This window comes from Meleagris gallopavo, chromosome 2 (assembly GCF_905368555.1).
Source record: "Meleagris gallopavo chromosome 2, MGAL_WU_HG_1.1, whole genome shotgun sequence".
In the NCBI taxonomy this organism is placed as follows: domain Eukaryota; kingdom Metazoa; phylum Chordata; class Aves; order Galliformes; family Phasianidae; genus Meleagris; species Meleagris gallopavo.
Window position 1 is genome coordinate 21088942 of NC_139405.1, and position 18752 is coordinate 21107693.

Consider the following 18752-nt stretch of genomic DNA (forward strand, 5'->3'; position numbering starts at 1 on the left):
CTGCTCTTGAACTGGCTATCAGAGATATCCATTTGGTAGCACACCATTAAAACTGACAGCAAAGTTAGACTTGCCATTTCTGGCTGCCGACAAGGTTAAAATCAGAACACAGGCATTTGCTTAGGATGGCTAACTCAAACCTCAGCACTCCAACTCACCTAATTTCAACAACAGTAGGACTTTAATCCCTATCTCACACCATTCCAATAATTTACAGTTAACAAGACTTACAACAGAAGAGTCTTCAAAGCTGGGACCTACGTCTACAAACTAAGAAAAAAAATGCCAGGTTTCAGTCTCAAAAAATGTCATTCCAGAATAGTACTCTGCATGAGACATATGGAGCGAGCAATGAATTTGGCAGTGCCACCTGGATATCACGTAGCAGTTTGTTTTATCACCTTGGCACATGTACCCACTGAAGCAATAAAACAAGCAAGAAGGTCAAGGCATTTAGCTGTTTGTACAAGCAACAAAAGTAAATTTTGAGCTAAAACCGGCTGTCTTGTTTTCTTCTGTATTATCAACAGAGTCAAGAGTTTATGCACGTTATCAGGAAAAGTATTCTGACTTCTTCAAAAAGAATGCGTAGCAGCAAGGAGGTGACTCAAAAGCACCTAGCTCAAACTTTCATTTTGATTTTGCAACTCTGGACTTTGGGGAAGAAGGGAAGGCAGTGAGGTTTACAATTTATGGAAGAGTAGAAAGAAAGCTCTCATTCACTAAGCACTGTACAAATGTTGCTTCTCCAGAGCTAGCAAATCATTCAACCTGAGTGAGAGGAAAAAAAAGACAGGAAGAAGAACAGATTACCAGTCATTACTTGGTCTAAAATCAAGCCATGATGATATTCAGTGACACAAGACGACTGGAGAATATGGGAGTGCACAGGTGCTCTGAAGATATTGCTCCAGATCTTTTCAGGGGAGGAAAATTTAGCAGTGTTTACACTGAGAAGAAAACTTTAGTTTCATGAATACATAAAGAAGGTAACCTCACAACAGACCAGTCAGAGGCAGACAGAAGATTCATTAGGATATGAGTGATTAGGTATCATCTGCCCAAGCTAGAGATAACAAACTTAAATTTGGCTGTTCATGACTAAATTTATGAAATAACATTCAGAGGTGCCAAATGTTTTTTCTTCAGTGAAAAAAATCACAAGTTAGGGAATCTGCACATGCAAGCAGAGCTGACTGATGGATAAAAGGTACAGACAGAGCGAATGAATGGAAAAGAGACCCTTGAAGGTTCCAACCCTCGGCCATGAACAGGGACTGCTCCCACTAGACCATGTTGCTCAAAGCTCCATCTAACACCTTGAATGCCTCCAGGGATGGAGCATCCACAGCCTCTATGGGCAAGCTATTCCAACACCTCACCACCCTGTGAGTAAAGAATTTCCTCCTACTATTTAATCTAAATGTACCCTCTATTAGCTTAAAACCATTACCCCTTGCCCTATCACTATCTGGCTGTGTTTTGTGGAAAGGGTGCACTGGTCTCCCAGACTATATGAATCAGGACACATCTACACAGCATATTTCAAACAGAGCTGTCTCCTGCAGCCGACTTGACCAGAAGCTGCATGAACACAGCTAGCATGGCACAAAGCCTGAGATAACAAATTTTGCTTAGGGGCGTGGTATAAAGCCCAGTTCCATCACCACACAAATCGCAATCATACGGCTTTCAACCAGCATGAGGGGTAGGAAAAGTCCGAACTGCATCTGCTTACTTCTGGAAAGAAAGCATGAACATGGTAAGACCAGAAGGAAGAAAAAAAGGGAAAAATAAGATGATTTTCCAAGGGGATTTATCTAAAGAATGTGGCAATTGGTGGAGAGGGGGTTCGACAGATGACCATTATCCCACATATCACAGAATCACAGAATTGTAGGGGTTGATCTCTCTAGAGATCATCGAGACCAACCCCCCTGCCAAAGCAGGTTCCCTACACCAGGTCGCACAGGTAGGCGTCCAGGCGAGACTTGAATATCTCCAGAGAAGGAGACTCCACAACCTCCCTGGGCAGCCTGTTCCAGTGCTCCGTCACCCTCACCGTGAAGAAGTTCTTATGCACATTCGTGCGTAATATCTAGAAAGGAAGACGAGTGACAGTCAGCAAGATTAGAAAGTACTGTGATGCTCTGAGATCTGCCCTCTTGAAAAGCACAGAGATCCTTGTAGAAGCATTTAAAGCATGAACTGCCAAACTGTTAGAGAAGCAAACAATATTTATTGTTTATTTTGGTTCAAAAAAAAAAAAAGCCCATCAGTTTCCTTCTTCTACCATTAACATGCATGCATTCTGCAGAGTGATCTTTGTCTTAAAAGAACAGGCAAAACTGAGAAAACACAACAGACCCTTATTAGCAACCACCAACTTCTGTTAAGCAAACACAAGCCCCTTCTCAGTAGGACAGTTTGGAGGAACAGTGCTCATTGGGAGGCCATGTCAGCCCACAAAAAACAGAGAACTAACTAGTCCCAGTTAGCTATGACAATCAGACTAGAAGAATAACATGCAAACAGGGAGAGGACTCAGAGCCGAGTATTGCCACTGCCATCTAGAGGCCTTAAAGACAGCTGTTACTTTCTCTCCTAAATCCCATTTGCCAACATTTGGTTTCAAACTTAAGAAAGTATGAGTCACAAGACATTAGTATACTTCATATATGAAGTATACATGTATTACTTAAAAACTTAAGTATATCTGTTATAATAATATATACTTACATGCTGTTACTCTCTTTAGCAAATCCTATTTGCCAACATAAGGTTTCATACACAAGAAACCGTGAGCATAATTTTTAAGTATATCTTCTGGATTCTACTGAGCAGTTAAAGCCTGGTGGCATCCAGGGCACGAATAGCTGAATAAGAACCCTCTGAAATGAATACAGCAGTTCAAATCTTAGACCAATTTCTCATGCTCTGGGCAAATTCAAAATTACCTTTATATTTATTGATCAATCTCAAAATGATTTTAAAGTTGCCTGCAAATTTCTACCAGCAGAGACTTAAGACACAATTCATCATGAATGCCACCTGACCGCTTACCCAACCTTTTGGAATCAGGTGGGATTACATACATTTACACCAGAGAGGTCAGTTCCCACTGATGCATGAAGAAGTTATTTTTGAACAACAGAGCACCAGGACATTTAAAGTGGACTGGACAAGCAAACTTCTAGCAGAGCAGACAGAGTTCTGCTAAGCCGAACTTTTTTTTTTTTTAAATCCCAGTTCAACTTATCTGTCACATCAAGCAAACAGAAACTAGATACTAATGTACAAATGCAGCACTTATCATTTATGTGCTCTTTTAAGAGATCAAGGTATAAGTCCGCATGACAGAAGGAAGCAAACCTTCAGAGCTGCAGTCAGATAGGTTGTCAGTCAGTGAGTCAGACAGAGGCTCAACAGGACCGATCAGTTCAGATCCATCATGTACCTCTCCACCCTGAAGAGAGGGAAAGAAATTACTTAGTTGCTGAGCTCTATGGAAAGTCTCATTATATAGCAGCGATATTCAAAGTTAACTTTTCTAACCAGTAAGCGTTCCACTGCCTTTCAGTTAATGCACTTCATCAATCTATACATATCTGCAAAATTAGCTTGAGGTTTAATCCTAGTATCATTCTAACCTATCCAACAACTGTATAAAACAGCTGGTATAATTTCTCACAGACTTCAACGGGTATAACACTGTAACACAATGGAAAGCACAGCAGTGACAGTGTAGAAGCAAAGCCCCATGTTGCTGCAGCAAGTGAGGATATATTCAAATGCAGCAGCCATGGACACAGAAACAAAGGAAAGAAGCTGCTTACCTTCAGGAGGCCTCAGGTTCACAGGGGATCTCTTGCAAGATACCCTTGCCTCCACTGCCAACCCTTAAATGAGATCTGAAAAGGGGTGGATCGTGGTTCTACCCCTTGCAGTCACCCAGGTGCACTGCATGCACCTGAGCTCTCCCGGGTTGGCCCTGCCTTCCCACCAGGTACTCAATCACTGCTTCAAGCCCTGACTTACCATTTCCACTACAAATGAGTAACAGTAAGCCTGACCAAATCCTTCTAGCTAAACTCCATACATTGCACAACATAAAATTAGGAAAAACCTCTCTGAAAGAGTGTTCAGGTGCTGGAACAGGCTGCCCAGGGAGATGGCTGATACACCATTCCTGAAGGTGTTCAAGAACCATTTAGATGTTATAATAAGGAACACAGTTTAGTGGGGAAATATTGGTGGCAGGTGGACAGTTGGACTTGATGATCTTGGAGATCTTCTCCAACCTTGGGGATTCTATGATTCTATGAAAATTCAAAATGCACTCCCTCTAAAGAACCAAAGCAAAACAAGGGTTTTTGCTCAGGCCATGGTTGCTTGCCACAGACCACTTAGGTAACAACTTCAGCTTCTGTGGTGAGTAACACAAGCCCTGAACCACACAGGCTGCAGCAGGTCTACATGCAAGTCTAGAGTTTTACACAGAGAGAACGGTGATGCTCCAGCTCTCTTGTGGTTTGAATCTCTGCCATTTCATGGTATGCCCTAGGTCAGCAGGGCCCTCACATAGAAGTGTCTGTGGATCAGATTAATAGCCTAACTAGGATCCAGTATCCGGAGTTTAGGACAAAAGAAGATAAGGCCAGGGCCAGCACGCAAGGACAGTGTTATACCCTTCTAAGCCTGGAAAGTATTATAAGTAAAGTATCAAAAGAAACAGTTAATTGCATGAGGAAACACCTTTTTTTTTTTTTTTTTTTTTTTTTGCTGTTGCTTTGTATGTTGAGGGTGTCATTTTGTCACTGTTTTTTTAATCTTCTGCTTCGCATTTCAAGTTCATCCCTTCCATGCAACTTTATTAGAAAATGCACCACCTCCAAAGGCATTTCTAGTCTGTCTCGAACTATTCCAGCACATTTCCACATAGGTAGTCTGTTTTTTCTGGAGTCAGTAGTACATAGACAGACACGGCATCCCCCTCAGTTCTTTCTAAAACTTCAATGACCAACTCTACCTTCTCCATGATTATATGCACAGAAATCTGACAAGCAACAAAACCACTCACAGGTGGAGCTGAAGGACTGAGCTGGTGACTGATCAAAACATGAGGCTTTCTTTCAGAAAAGCATAACATAGCATCAGCTAGTATGAGCTCAAGCTGTTACACTTGCATAAATCTCCTTGTAGACATATTTACTCCTATAAAAATGAATGCCATTCTAGGTTTGTTCATTGCCTTACAAAGTCAGAAAACATTCACTGCAAGGCTAAAACCAATACTTTTTTTAAGTAAAAGATGGTAACAGTTCTGAACAAATATCCAAAAGCACGGAAGTATTTAAAAATAAATTTTAAAAAGTGTAAATGGAAATAAACTGAAAAATATTTAAATTCATTCTCCTATTTAGCATTACTTCCAATGCTTAACGAAAACTATTATGCAATAACTGTACCATGAAAGTGAGTTGTAATTTGTAAGCCTTGCTGTAATCTTGCTTTTGCATGCTTAGTCTCTTTAAATGATACATGTCAATACACTTGTAACCTGATCTAAACTAAATGAGCATTTCCTTAATTTCAGGGAGTTATTATCATGTATACAAGTAAATTGATGCTTATCTGCCTGTGGAATATTGGAATTAGCTAAGTACTGAAAATAAAGAGGTTTGAAGAAACTATTGAAAGTGAACTGCTTCAGATGTAATCAAAAGGAAGTCTCAACTTACAGTCTTAGACTGTATTCTGGTGAATGGTTCTCATAACACTGTGCAAGTAGCATATTTAACTAGTTACATGCCAAATTTGTTTTCATGGAACTGAACCCAGAACAGGCCAAGAAAAGAGTTTCCTAAGTCTTCATTCTTCTAGTTTGATGGTAGAATTTTTATTGTTTCCCCACATCATCCAGATTTAACATCACTGGTTTTGCTCATCATTTCGTAAGCAAAAATTCCAAATCCCTTCACCTAAAGTTCCTGTAGACCTTTCCATCTTAGAGGTATGATACACCTTTTTGGTTTTTAACTCAAAGCTACATTTTGAGAGTGAATGGAAAACTGCCAGTTGCTTCAGAAACCATGTCAGACCAGCTGGTTGGCACTCTATTGCTTATAAACAAAGCAGAATCAGCAGTATACTTTATTCCTATCAATAAGGAAAATACTCTTGTAAATACTAACAAACCTTAAAAAACTCTTCAAGCTGTTTGCTGTTATAGAGAGCAGGGATATTAGCAGAAAACTGCAACAGGTCTTCAGCACATTGCCTTCTTTCTTCAATCACAGTTTCATCAAATCGCCCTGGAACAGATACGTGGATTGACAGTTTTAGAAATAACTAGACATTTATTCTGCAATAATAACCACCACAGAGTAAATAAATATTTATTTAAAAAAAAAAAAAAAAGCAATGTTCTGGAGACAATGCCCTGAGCCTGTGGAAGTCATTCCAGTGCTTCAGAAGAACACAGCAAATCTTCAATCTTCCTATTCTCAATTATCCCTAGAGTACCACCTTCTGCAATCCACTTGCATGATGAAAGCTGGCAGCTACGACAAGAACCCTTCACGCTCTCATCGTAAGAATATGTGAGGCAACATTCTTCATTAGCCAAGAGACACTAACGGATGTCCAGTGCTGTCTAACAGTAAATGATACGTGCGCAATTTGACAATATGCCAGTCAGTGTCAGCCTTGATTACAGCCCAAATCCTGTAAGGAGCTGAGCATTCTTCACGTGTTCTCAAGAGCGATGCATGACATGAGCAGAAAGCAGAAATATTTCTAAAAGCCCCCAGACAGATAATTGATTCCAAGGTGCTGTTTATGGAGACAAATCACAGTGAGACAGGGAAGTTACCAGGCACTGAAGCAGCTCCATGCAGACAGGGCCTCATCTGCCCTGGATTCAGGAGGTAATCAGAGCTGGGAGGCAGCTCGTTTACCAAAACGTACAGTCCTTTCCTTTTTCCCTTCCCAGCACCCAAGACGTTCCAATTAGAAAAAAAAAAAAAAGTTTAAAAACCAATCCCACAGCTCACCTCAGAGATTTGCTTCTCAGGAGAAAGGACCCTTGCATTACTACCTTAAATCCACATTCTTCACAATTGCACACAACTTCTTTTAGCTTTTCATATCAACATCACTTTGTTGTTGAAATAGTTATAAGTTTACAAAAGGAAAAGGGCAGAGGTGAACAGTAATAATTGGAGGAGAATAGAAAAGATAGTTGAAACAGCTATACAGAGGGAAAAAAAAGGACTGGGAAGACAAGTTCAAGAAATAGTATTGCTATAACAGCATGACCATAAAAATAAGAGCCACCTATAACAGCTCTGTGGCATTAACCTTTGAAGAGGACAAAAGATGCATTGAATACAGAAGCAAAATTCATTTATACTCAGAACAAGCAAAAAAAAAAAAAATCCCAGAAGAAAATATCAAAGCAGGACTCTTTCCAGAAATTCTTCAAGTAAATAGCTCCTGCCCATGTGGTAACAGAAAAAAGAAAATAAAACTAGAAAGACATGTACATACTCAGAAGATCACAAACACAGCTTTTGAGGATTATTTTTTCCATGAAAAGAAAGAAAAGACATTGCTGGGCTAATTTTCAGCTGGATCAGCCCCATGATTTGTTCACCCCGGCCATTCAGCTATACAAACATTAGCAGACATACAAAAGAGTGGGCAACAAGTAAGCAGAAAGAAGGCAAAGGCAATACTATCACATTCAGTGGCAGTGCTGAAATCAGGCCATATCAAACTGCTCATCAGACTTCAGAGGCCTTCAGAGCAACACTGTAGGAGCATTATGTTTTTTTGCCTCACTCCAAGCAAAACAGGACATCATGAAAAAATAATTTCCCTCAGTAAAGCATAACAGCATGAAATAAATTAATCTACAAAGTAACACAGATGCTAATGCAATGCATCAGAAAATTGATTACAAAGAAATTAGCAGCTAACAAGGTCAGAAACGTACAATCTGCACAAAAAAGTGATTCTGTAAGACACCATTCCTGGTTTCCCAAGGATCCTTCTCTCTCCATTATACTCCTTCATCAAAACCAGCTAAGAAGTGACTTTCTTCTTCCTCACCTTCTTCAAGCTTCCACCAGGCCCAGGCAGCATGCACTCAGGCCTACAGGCCGAAAATGTTCTTGCTCATGTGCAAATCCAACAGGCAGCAGCTGGCTCCTCCTTCCCTTAGGAGGATGCAGCGTGGGCACCCTACTCACTGGGATGCTGTTCCACACACTTCACAGAAACTTCATTAGGCTTGCAGGCACCTCATCTCTCAAATTCAGCTGATCCACATGAGCAAGAGATTTGACTTTCTGACAGTGCAATTATATAAGCCTTATTTTCTTATGGAGCTGAGCAAAAACAAAATTCACTAAGATGTATGTTGGAATAAAGCCACTGAAACATTAGTCACTGTCACATTTTCTGGCTCATCAGCATCACGATACACTAACAGGACCACCAGTTTCAGAATTACAGGACTTCTTGGGATGGAAAAATATTATTGGCACTGGTTTGTTCACAGACCGTCATCTTTGCAGCAGTTCCATGCCCAGACACACTTACTGAACTCCTTCCCACTCCTCTAATTTTCCTGTTGCTCAACGCGTGGGCTGCTCTCTCCATTCTCAGTAAGACTTCCAGAAGTACTCAGATACTCGTCCGACTCTTCAGACACAGTCTAAATGATATCTTCCTGCACCTATGGCAATGTAACTTCCGCTGCTCTTCACATCTCTTAGACAAATGAAAACTTCATGACAGAGATCATAGCTTACCAGAGTTTTAGGAAATCTCAAGTTTCATCGTACAACAAATGCATTAACATCATTAGGCTACTCCTCCAGCAAGTGATCCTTTCAGAATTTCCTATGAGCATGGAAATCAAATGCAAATTTCTGTTAAGAGACTTCACCATTCTGTTTCTGGAGCAGATCTGAAAAACAAAGTACCTAGCAAAGTTTCTGCTCACAGTGCAGTTTCTCACAACACTTCAGACAACACATGACACCTAATCCTTAAACAGGTTCCTTCATTTGGTATCATTACCCGAGCCTGCACGATCACCCATAACAGGGTGGAAAAGTTCATTCTACTTTTTCTATCCTTCACTTGACTCATTTTTCCCTCACCCATACCAAGTTTCATATTTGGAAGTGAGCAGCTTAATAAAACACACACACTTGCAGATCATAATTTTCAAAAGCTGTGCTGTAGAACATGCAAGGCAGCTCAATTCTGACACATCTTTGGTTATCCCAAATACAACAGCACAGCATGACTGACTCATTTGTAAATCCTTCTCAGTATTCCATATCACCTCCTGAAACTCTGAATGCTACACTTGAGATTCTGCTGAGGTTTAACATTTTTAGAACAAATAAGCTCAACTATCTGAATCAACAGTGCCCACTTGTAAAGTATACTCTCCACAAAACAACACGAACTGCTATTTCAAGTATATGCATTTAAAAAAAAAAATGAAACTATGTCATTGGCGACTACTGGCAATGCTTATAAATAACTAATTTAAAAACTGCAACAAATAAAACATCACCGCAGCGAAAAAATGTTTCAGAAATGTTTCATTAAAGCAGCTTGAAAAGGGAAGCTCTTAACAGAGGCGTGCTTTGCAGCTCACCTTTAACTGAACAAGACTGAAAAGAAGTTTGTCAAAAACTCAGCATCCACAAAGGCTACACGTTTCTCTAATACCAAAAGCACTAGGACTGAAGTTATGTGCTTTAGGTGGCAATAAGACACACAGCACCTATTAGGAAGTAGAAGAGACGTGGAAGGAGCTGTTGTAAAATGTTATGTTTTAAATGAAGATAAATCTTACATTGGAAAAAATAAGACATTTCTGTTCCTTTCTGCTATCTATGAATTATTTAAAACTTGTTTTTACTTCATTTTTTCTTTCCTGTATTTTTCATTCAAACTTAGTGAGTTTTGCTTAGTTTGGTTTTTAACCTCAAAAGTGTTTTGTCAACTCCTACACTGAGTCTTTCTGTAATTTCCTTCTCTTTGAATGTATGCTGCAGTTACGTTTGTCCTTTCCATATAAAAAACGTATTTTAAAGGGATTTCATTCTATTCGCCCCGTGTTTATAGAGGTACCACAGTAACAGCTCCCAAATCTGTGTATCTGACAAATAAATTAGAAGTTTGTACTCTTTTCAACCTCTGTTTTTATTTCTCTTCCCCCTCCCTTGTGAACAGATACCATATCTTCTACCTAAAATTACATTACAGATTGCAAATGTTGGCTCTGTGAATAACTTGGCCAGCAAGCACTCTAGTTTGTAAATGAGACATAAAAATAATCTCAAGATGAAACTAGTAAGGCACTCTCTATTTAAACATCAGTGCACAAGTTCTGACAGAACAGTGAAGCTTACTCCTCTTCCAACTTCATAAATAAGCAATAAAAAGACCCAAGAGCTGGGTGTAATGTACCTGTTGCGAAAGACAACTTAAACTAGGAATTTTACACAGCTCTGCACAGAGACCCATGAAGTCTACACCAGAGCTCAGCTTCCTTGCCCATCGCTTGAACATTTCTAACAATAGCAGGCTAAGTCAGTGCCTCCCCGAGGGTAGTTTGCACACAGGCTGCAAGCCAACTTCAACTTGTTAATGTTCATATATTCTTTAAAACATTCCTACACCATGCCGACGTGCAGCACAGTGAACAAGAATAAGCATGGCAGCACTAGGTAGCAAAAACTCTACGTCTGGCAGAATTTGGTCCTGAAACTAAGGGAAAAGTTGTGCTTTGCAGGTGGAGGTTTTGCCTCCGCGGGAGTTTCCTACTGTTTTTCTGACAGTGGAGGAAAAAGAGGGCTGCCAGCAAATACTGCTACAGTGCCATAGGCCAGAGCTGCACAACAGCACTGCTGAATGAAGGGTGACTGAACCACCTCTGCAATGGCACTCTGTGAACTGGCAGGTTTGCCTATCTCAAAGTCACAGAGGGCTAGAGTTTTTTGTTATCTTCTTTGCACATTTACCCCCAAGAAATCATAATTTAAAATAAAAAAATGGACCAACAAAAAACACTGTGCAATATAAAAAGAATTAAAAATGCAGATAAGGTATGCAAAGAACAGCAAGATGCAAGAAAGGGAAAAAAAAAAGTGTTAAATGCATGCAAAAATGCTATACATAGAAAAAAAACAAGCAAAGACACACACTAGATGCACATCAAAACATAGTACATGTGAAAAGATGGGCAGTGAATGGTAAAAATGTCAAATGCATGCTAGAGGCTGAAACACACTACCAAGGGACAAGGAAAAAATGTGCAAAAGCTTATGCCACATGCATGCCTACAAACAGTGCATGAGGAAAATGTGGAAACATGCAGCAGCTGCACATTGGCTGCTTAAAAAGACACGTGAAAAATAAACACAAAAAAAGAGCACACCTAAGGCCCACCCAGCTGAGAAATGCACCACATGCAAAAATGCACAAAAAACCACACTGCATAGATGCCAAAAATGGAGAAAAGGTGCAAAACTGTACACTAGAGGCAGGCCATGAAACTTGAAAAACAATCAACACACAAACATTAAATTCCAAGGAAAAAAAATATGAAAAAAAAAGGCTTAAAGCTCAAGATTACTGCACATCCAGCAAGATAAGTTCCAAAATACAATGTTACACAATAGGATATTACATTTTAATGTTAAAGTTATTTTAAGTCTTAACACTCAGGAGGTTTGGATGGCCTTTTTGGTTGGTTGGTTGGTTGGTTTTTACTTGAGAGGCACAGAACATTTTTTTCTTTTGTATTTGACAGAGTGCAATTGGTTCCATATGGAGTTCTATACAGAGCCATATTGCTTCAGTGAAAAGTCATCTATAGCTACACTTGATGATTTTCATCTGGATTACAGTAAGGCCCTTTTTGGCTAATTAGATTTGCCACGTATTTCTCATGTAGAGTCACAGCCCTTTTATGTATAATTAATAGCTTTATGTAAAACTGACCTCAAAAGAGTATACAATTGATAGTTATAATTAAATATAACATATATTTTCTCCAACATTGTACTTCACTGTAACTCATCAATAAACAGTCTATATATAATAGTCTTGTACATTGTTCAAGCACTGTTCACAAAGCTAATACAAACAACGTGCTCCTGAAAACAGGGAACTAATGTTTAACAGATATAGAATCCTTAGAGTTGGAAGGGACCTTTAAAGGCCATCTAGTCCAACTCCCCTGCATTGAACAGGGACACCACATCTAGATCAAGTTGCTCAGGGCCTTATCCAACCTCGCTTTGAAAGTCTCCAGGGACAGGGCATCAACCTCATCTCGAGGTAACCTGTTCCAGTGCCTCACCACCCTCACTGTAAGAGACTTTTATAGAACACATTACATCAATAAACATAAGTGCTTATTTCTCTAAAACGCACAAGCATGTAAATAATTCCATTTACTTTACATATATATACATACAATTACTTTACTTTACATAAACAAAATAATAAAAATACCTAATTGTGATAGCAGCCCACCTATCGGTAAGAATTCACAACAAACCAAAAACATTGAGCTCAAAAGCACATAGGAAAGATTTCTCCACACAGCTGCGAAACAAAATGTACTCATGGATTCTGAGTGATCAATACATTTCAGCAACTCAGGAAGAAACCATGCTTACCGAACACTATTGCTTTGGCAAAAGGTGGAAAGAGTTCTGTATGCCTGTAGAGGTTTTTATGAATTTGCCAGAGATCTTTGTGCAGCTTCTTAAAGTCGCTGTATCTCTTCCAAACGACTATCTGAAGCACAGAAAGAGGAGGGGAGCATTAGTAGGGTCATTGTTCGAAGCACAAATATATTTTCAAGCAAATCAAATCACTACCTTCAGCAAACACGTTTAGCAAAAATATACAGTCTGAACTGACAATTGTAACAATCATAAAAAATAGTGATTCATTACCTATCCCCAACCCCCATTTTGGCTAACAAGGCTATAGCATACAGACTAAACATTAAGGAAAAGATGAAAAAAGGACACAGAGGGTGAAAGCAGCATTGTTTCGGCCACGATGCAAACCAGTTACACAGGGAACCACTAAGAGAAGGGAAAAAAAAGCTAAATAGGAGCATTTCACTATCCAAAATTCAACAGCATGCTGTGTTTGGCGCAGATATGGGGAAGAGCCAACAGCAAGAGAAAACTAGGAAAAATAAATCAGTTCAAGTAAAGGATTCTGACGGAATCTTATGGACAGAGGATTTTTTATGGACAGAGCATTACGCACCGAGCACTACAAACTAGCTGATAATTTATGCATCTACATAAGATGCTGATCATGTCCAAATGCAAGTCCAAATTTTTTATTACTAATAATCATGGTAAAAAAAATTGAACAATTCTTTTTGTACTCTAGACTTCAGAAATGCAAGGACAGCATTCATTACAACAGATTTTCCTGATCTGCCCTTTTCAGAAAGAAGCAGCCATCTTGCAGCCAGGTATCTACATTATCCTTCTTCCATTCCATTCTTTGTATCCTGCCATTTGAGAAAGAAGGAAACCCAGTAGGAAAATCAGATCAGGAGAAAAATCAAGCAACAGAATTTACATTTGACTGCTAACGAGTTTGCTAACAAGATTTAGGAAAATAAATTAAAAAAAAAAACAAAGGCATTTTTTGCTAAACTCATTAAGCCATGGTAATAAAACTCAAAACTAATGCAAAGAGACTAGTATAGAACAAAGAAAAACAGAGTGTAATAAACTCATAAGTTGATTCCAATGTTTCATCAGTCAAATGTCTCAATCATGTTAACACTGCTAAACACCATTTTAAATATTTCAAATATTTATTGGAATATTTTAATATATTAACCAGTTGCATTCTCATGAGCAATCGATTGAAAAAAATTTACTTTTCTCAAGGAGATCAGATATAGAGATAAGTAAAAGGTTTGATTTTAGAGTAATTTTTTTTTTCTTTTTAAGCACCAGGTCAGAGGCCTTCCAATTGTCAGTGGATGCAAGTCATATCTACAGAACAATGCAGATATAAGGCAATAGGACTGTGAGGAGTGCATATGCAAAGCTTTACCATGGCAACACTCTATTCACCTTATCAATTTAACTATGTGTAAAGTAGCTGTCCTGACTCAGCCCCACCTACGAGGCACATGCATCCAGAACTCAGCTGCAATTAGTATTTGATGGAGTTCGACAGGCAAGGCAATTAAAAACAGAATCTCTCAAGAAAGCTAACTAGTGATTTGACTTCCAGAAACAATAATTCTCTACTGCTGTACTTCCATTTAATCCAATATCCAGAAAGTGGGTGATTAGCACTTCTTGAGTTTCTTAAGAAAGCAAAGTCACAAAACATCAAGTTGCAATATAGTCAGTTCTTGAAGACAATGGGAAATACTGCCAAAAATTAAGAGCATTAAATTCTGTTCCACTACAGAGTATTATTTTTTGCTGCTGCGAGCATTCTCCCAATAGCCAGGAGGAGAAAACATAAATGGCCTGTAAAGCAAGTGAGTGAAGGTCATCCTAAACTCTTTCACAAGCTCATGGACTTTGCATGCACTTCTTTGCATGCACACAGCTCAGCAAAGTTAGCAAAGTTAGCAAAGCTCCCACTGTAATATACTCTTTAGAAATCGCATTTGGAGGAAGGACATGTTATACTTTGAGGCCCAACAAAGCACACTAAGTATATCATAAAACAGAAATTAGACTTGTAAGGCAATAATGTGTGTGCTCATCACAGCTAGAGCCAGTGTATCTCTATTAACTAATCTGATCTCTGTCTTCCACAACAAACAACCCTTTCTCTTCAGCAAATAAGGGAGGAAAAAAAGAAAATCAACCATGACTGCCCTAACTACAATGACTTCATATGCCATGTTGCCATCATCAACACCCAGAAGCAAGGAAACTGAGATGAATGCCACAAGCCCTTCAGTATCTATTAAATCCTCCACAGACAATTTTGCATTAATGTCATTCTTCCGAGAAGAAATCCCTTACAAAGTTATCTTCCTTCCTGTCCCAGCAATAACAGGTGAGGACATCCTGAACTCCAGTTGGCTGCAGCGGGAGAGACTGTGCAATAAAGGTATTCTAAAGTGTACTTAGAAGAGGTGATAGAAAGCAGAATTGAGGTGACTGTACTTGGCCTTACATACAGCTGCACATACGTAACTCATTTATTAGCATCACAGCAGTGCCATTAAAAGACTTCTGAAAACGTAGGCAGGCGTGGCCAAGTGGGAAGTGGTTGCACAAGATATAAAGCAAGAGGGTTGTTCAATATACAAAATTCTGTCTGTTGGATTTCTAATCAAGTATTCCAGAAAACTGAGGTAATTTATTTTCAGCGGGAGCAGATTAGAAGCATCTTTTTTTTCTTTCAAACACTGCCCACAGTTCTTTCACTTCACAGGAGATCACTGTAACAGCAAAGCTCCCAATGCATGCTGTTTTCCCACTATAATTCACCCTTCTGGCAACTACAGTCTACAGTCTTGCTTTTAGTAACTAGGAGCTTTCAGATGCTTGCTTATAACAAAACTGCATCGCACTACCACACTGTCACGTGCAAAATAATTGCTTTGATACAGTGCAAAGTGGAAAAATTATCAACTAGTCCATGGCACATTTACGTTTCCATGTTGACGAGAATATGTGGAATCCTGCAAGGCTAACCTGCATCTATAAAGTAAAGCAAGGACTGAAGGATATGGTTTTGCTGTTTTTTTCAAAATTATTTATGAAGTATATTCATGCAGTACACTAGCTGAAAGACACTCAATGCATTTTACTGAGGAATAGCTCATCAACAGCTGTTATAAAGTGTTTCTCCCACAAATGAAGATTAATGTCCTGGCAAGGGTGCACATGGGTAGGCTCAATTCAAGAGTCTCTCTGGAAGTGGAGACTGAGCTACAAACTACAATCACACAGGTCTACTACTAGATCCACGATCACTCTGATTCTCATAGACTATTTTAATCTTCTATAGCTTAAGAAAAAATAAATAAATAAAAAGCCAAAAGCATGAATGCTCATGCTTGTCTCATCCTCAAGACTTCAAAGAAAGATGCAACAAAAGGGTATTAGGTGTAGCAGGCAAGTCTCACCTCTGCCAAGCCACTAATCAGTAACTCATGTCTGACCATACAGATGCAATGAATTCATCTATGGGCTCTTCTTTCATCAACTATCCAGGTTCTCCTCAACTGTGGTAAGAGACTGCACCAGAAATTCAACATATGCATGTTACTCAATGTCTGAAAAGCCGTAAGGTTGTGCTTTTGAAGGAAGATACTGCATGTACATCATAATAGTATCAGCAATGTCAAGTCATTAGTCTAGAAGAAATCAAGAAGGAAACAAAAAATAGATTTTCCAAGGCATTAAAGTGATACAAGGCTTATTCAGAGCCTTTTTGGAAGAGGCAAAGAGGAAGCAATTCAAAAGTTTTATCAAAGTACATCATGGGAAAACACTTAACGATCCTCAAAGAGAGACACATAATGTATGACTTGTAGTCTAATCTCCCTCAATTACTCCCACGCACCTCCATTTTCCCTGCTCACTAACAGCCAGTAATGATGTAGGCTTTTCCATGAAGTATTGGTTAAAGAGGAGAATAATACCTACAGCTGAGACCTAAGACTTGGATTGCGGACTGATCTCTAATTTTACCAGTAGGACTTAAGTAACCATCAATTTGCCAATTCCAGCCCTGAGAAAAGAGCTTGAAAAGTTATCAAAGCCTTTTGTCATCAAAAGACACTTTACTGCCTAAGATTTTGTTTCAAGTCGCATTCATCACTGAGAGCAGAATTGCAACATGTTACACCAGCGACTGTTTTCAAAGCAAAAAAACAGATGGAAACATACAAAAAAGTGTTTGCACAATTATGGTGACAAAATACACAGATATTGCTAAATTACATCAAAGATACTTCAAAAGGCATAATGTGATGTGTAAAGATATTTGCACAAGTTTAAGCTGTTACCTCCTGGACATCCTCTGGATTTTTTCTCGAAACAATCTGAAAAGAAAAACAAAAACATTAAGCATTCAGCTTTACTATTCCAAATGGAAGCATGCAATGATTTGTTGCTGAAAATTAAAACCTGGAAAAAGGCAAGCACTTGTATATTTCTCCTTGCACTTGGAACTGTTTTCATTAGTTTCACAGAAATCTAATAACCAAACACAACACAGTAGGGAGCTCCAGCAGCAGAGATCGTTGCTGGGATGAGAAATCAAGATGGACATTCCAGGCAAAATGGCACAGAAGGCATCTCGCAGAACAAAGCCACAGAGTGCACCCCCCTCATCTTTCCCATCTTCTCCTATTATTTCATATTAGGGTCACATTACTCCCACTAAGCAGAGCTAATTAAGGCTATGTTTAGCTTAATACAAGTCACTCACAGCCTTGCTGTGAATGTAAGGCTTTGTATTCATTAAGACAGTATTTTCACTTCACTTACAGCCATCAATGTGCATACACAACTAATTCCATCCTTCCGTATTTGTTTCTGCTTAAACGCTCTTTTCCTAATTAATTATAAATGACTTTGTCCAGAGGAAAATCGCAGTGAAAATAAGGCTTGGCTGCACACCATCAAGAAGCCTGTGTTTTGTCAGGATTTCTTTCCATAAATAAACATTGACTGCAAAAGCCTTCGTAATCCAAGTTCTGTATTGGTCTTATAAAACAGCAGTAAGAGCAAATCCACACAATGAAACACATTGAAACCAGGTATCTTTATTTCATAACTGCAATTACCTTGTGTCAGTCAGTATATCCTTCATTATAACTCAGTCGAAGGTGTTTAGCACAATAATTAGCCAGTATTAAATAAACAGGGCATTCTCACCCCAAACTCAGACTATCTGCACACTGACACACCCCAAAACAATTAGCACTGTGAACTGGTGACATATAGGGGCAGGCTAAAGGAGTTGACGTGATTTATGTTCCACAGCATAAAACACCATCCCACTGGCCTTGAGCATCACTCGGTTGCCATTCCTTGTAACAGCCTGCACTGACAAACCTTTCCTCAGCTTCTCCTCAATCCAAAGAAATCTGTGACTAATGTCACATTTGGCAACTTTACCAAACTTTAACCTTGTGGCTGTGCTACCTCATTCACTTCCAGCCAGTTCCTGTGTACCGTTTGTGCACCATTCCGACCCTTCCTTTCCAGCAGCTGGCGTACTTGATGTAGGGAAGCTGTAGAGTTGAGGAAGGAAGGTACCACAGGTATGGCTGTGCGTCAAAAGGAGACCAAAGGGTGTGCACCAGCTGTTTGGCTTTGCAGTTCACCTTTAGTTAAAGTCTTACACCAGTTCTGGCAGCTAGGAAAGTTAGCAGATGGGCAGGAGGAGACCCAGAGAGATGAGTAATTACCAGCCAGTTAGTAAGAATCTGGAATAAAACCCAGAGGCCCTGTTCCACACTTGTTATAATGTTACATTGCCTTCTATATCTACCAGTCCTGCCAACTTTAAGTCAGTATGTAATAATTAATGTGTCGTCCTACTTTGTTCTTCATATCCTTTCCTGAAGGTCAGCCCCAAAAGAGGTCTTCCCCTTCAACCAAACAATCAATCCAGAGACTTGCCAAAAAAACTAACCCCCAAGTTTTCAGTGCACATTTTTAGTCCTTCCATAAGGATCAATG

The 18752-nt window shown here is 39.3% G+C and overlaps 1 protein-coding gene across 4 annotated transcripts in view; it reads right to left on the reverse strand.

The window, feature by feature from the left end:
• The window catches only part of RPS6KC1 (ribosomal protein S6 kinase C1), an 83510-nt gene that overhangs the window by 61501 nt on the left and 3257 nt on the right, over positions 1-18752 (reverse strand). For 3 of the 4 annotated variants that reach the window (XM_085219256.1, XM_085219255.1, XM_085219253.1), the window contains exons 2-5: positions 17069-17104; positions 12720-12840; positions 6199-6314; positions 3373-3466 (exon numbers count right to left, since the gene is read on the reverse strand). In XM_085219256.1, the coding sequence (XP_085075382.1) occupies positions 3373-3466; positions 6199-6314; positions 12720-12840; positions 17069-17104 (367 nt within the window). Of the gene's footprint in view, positions 1-3372; positions 3467-6198; positions 6315-12719; positions 12841-16183; positions 16296-17068; positions 17105-18752 lie in introns of all 4 variants that reach the window. The other variant, XM_085219257.1, reaches the window with a different exon arrangement.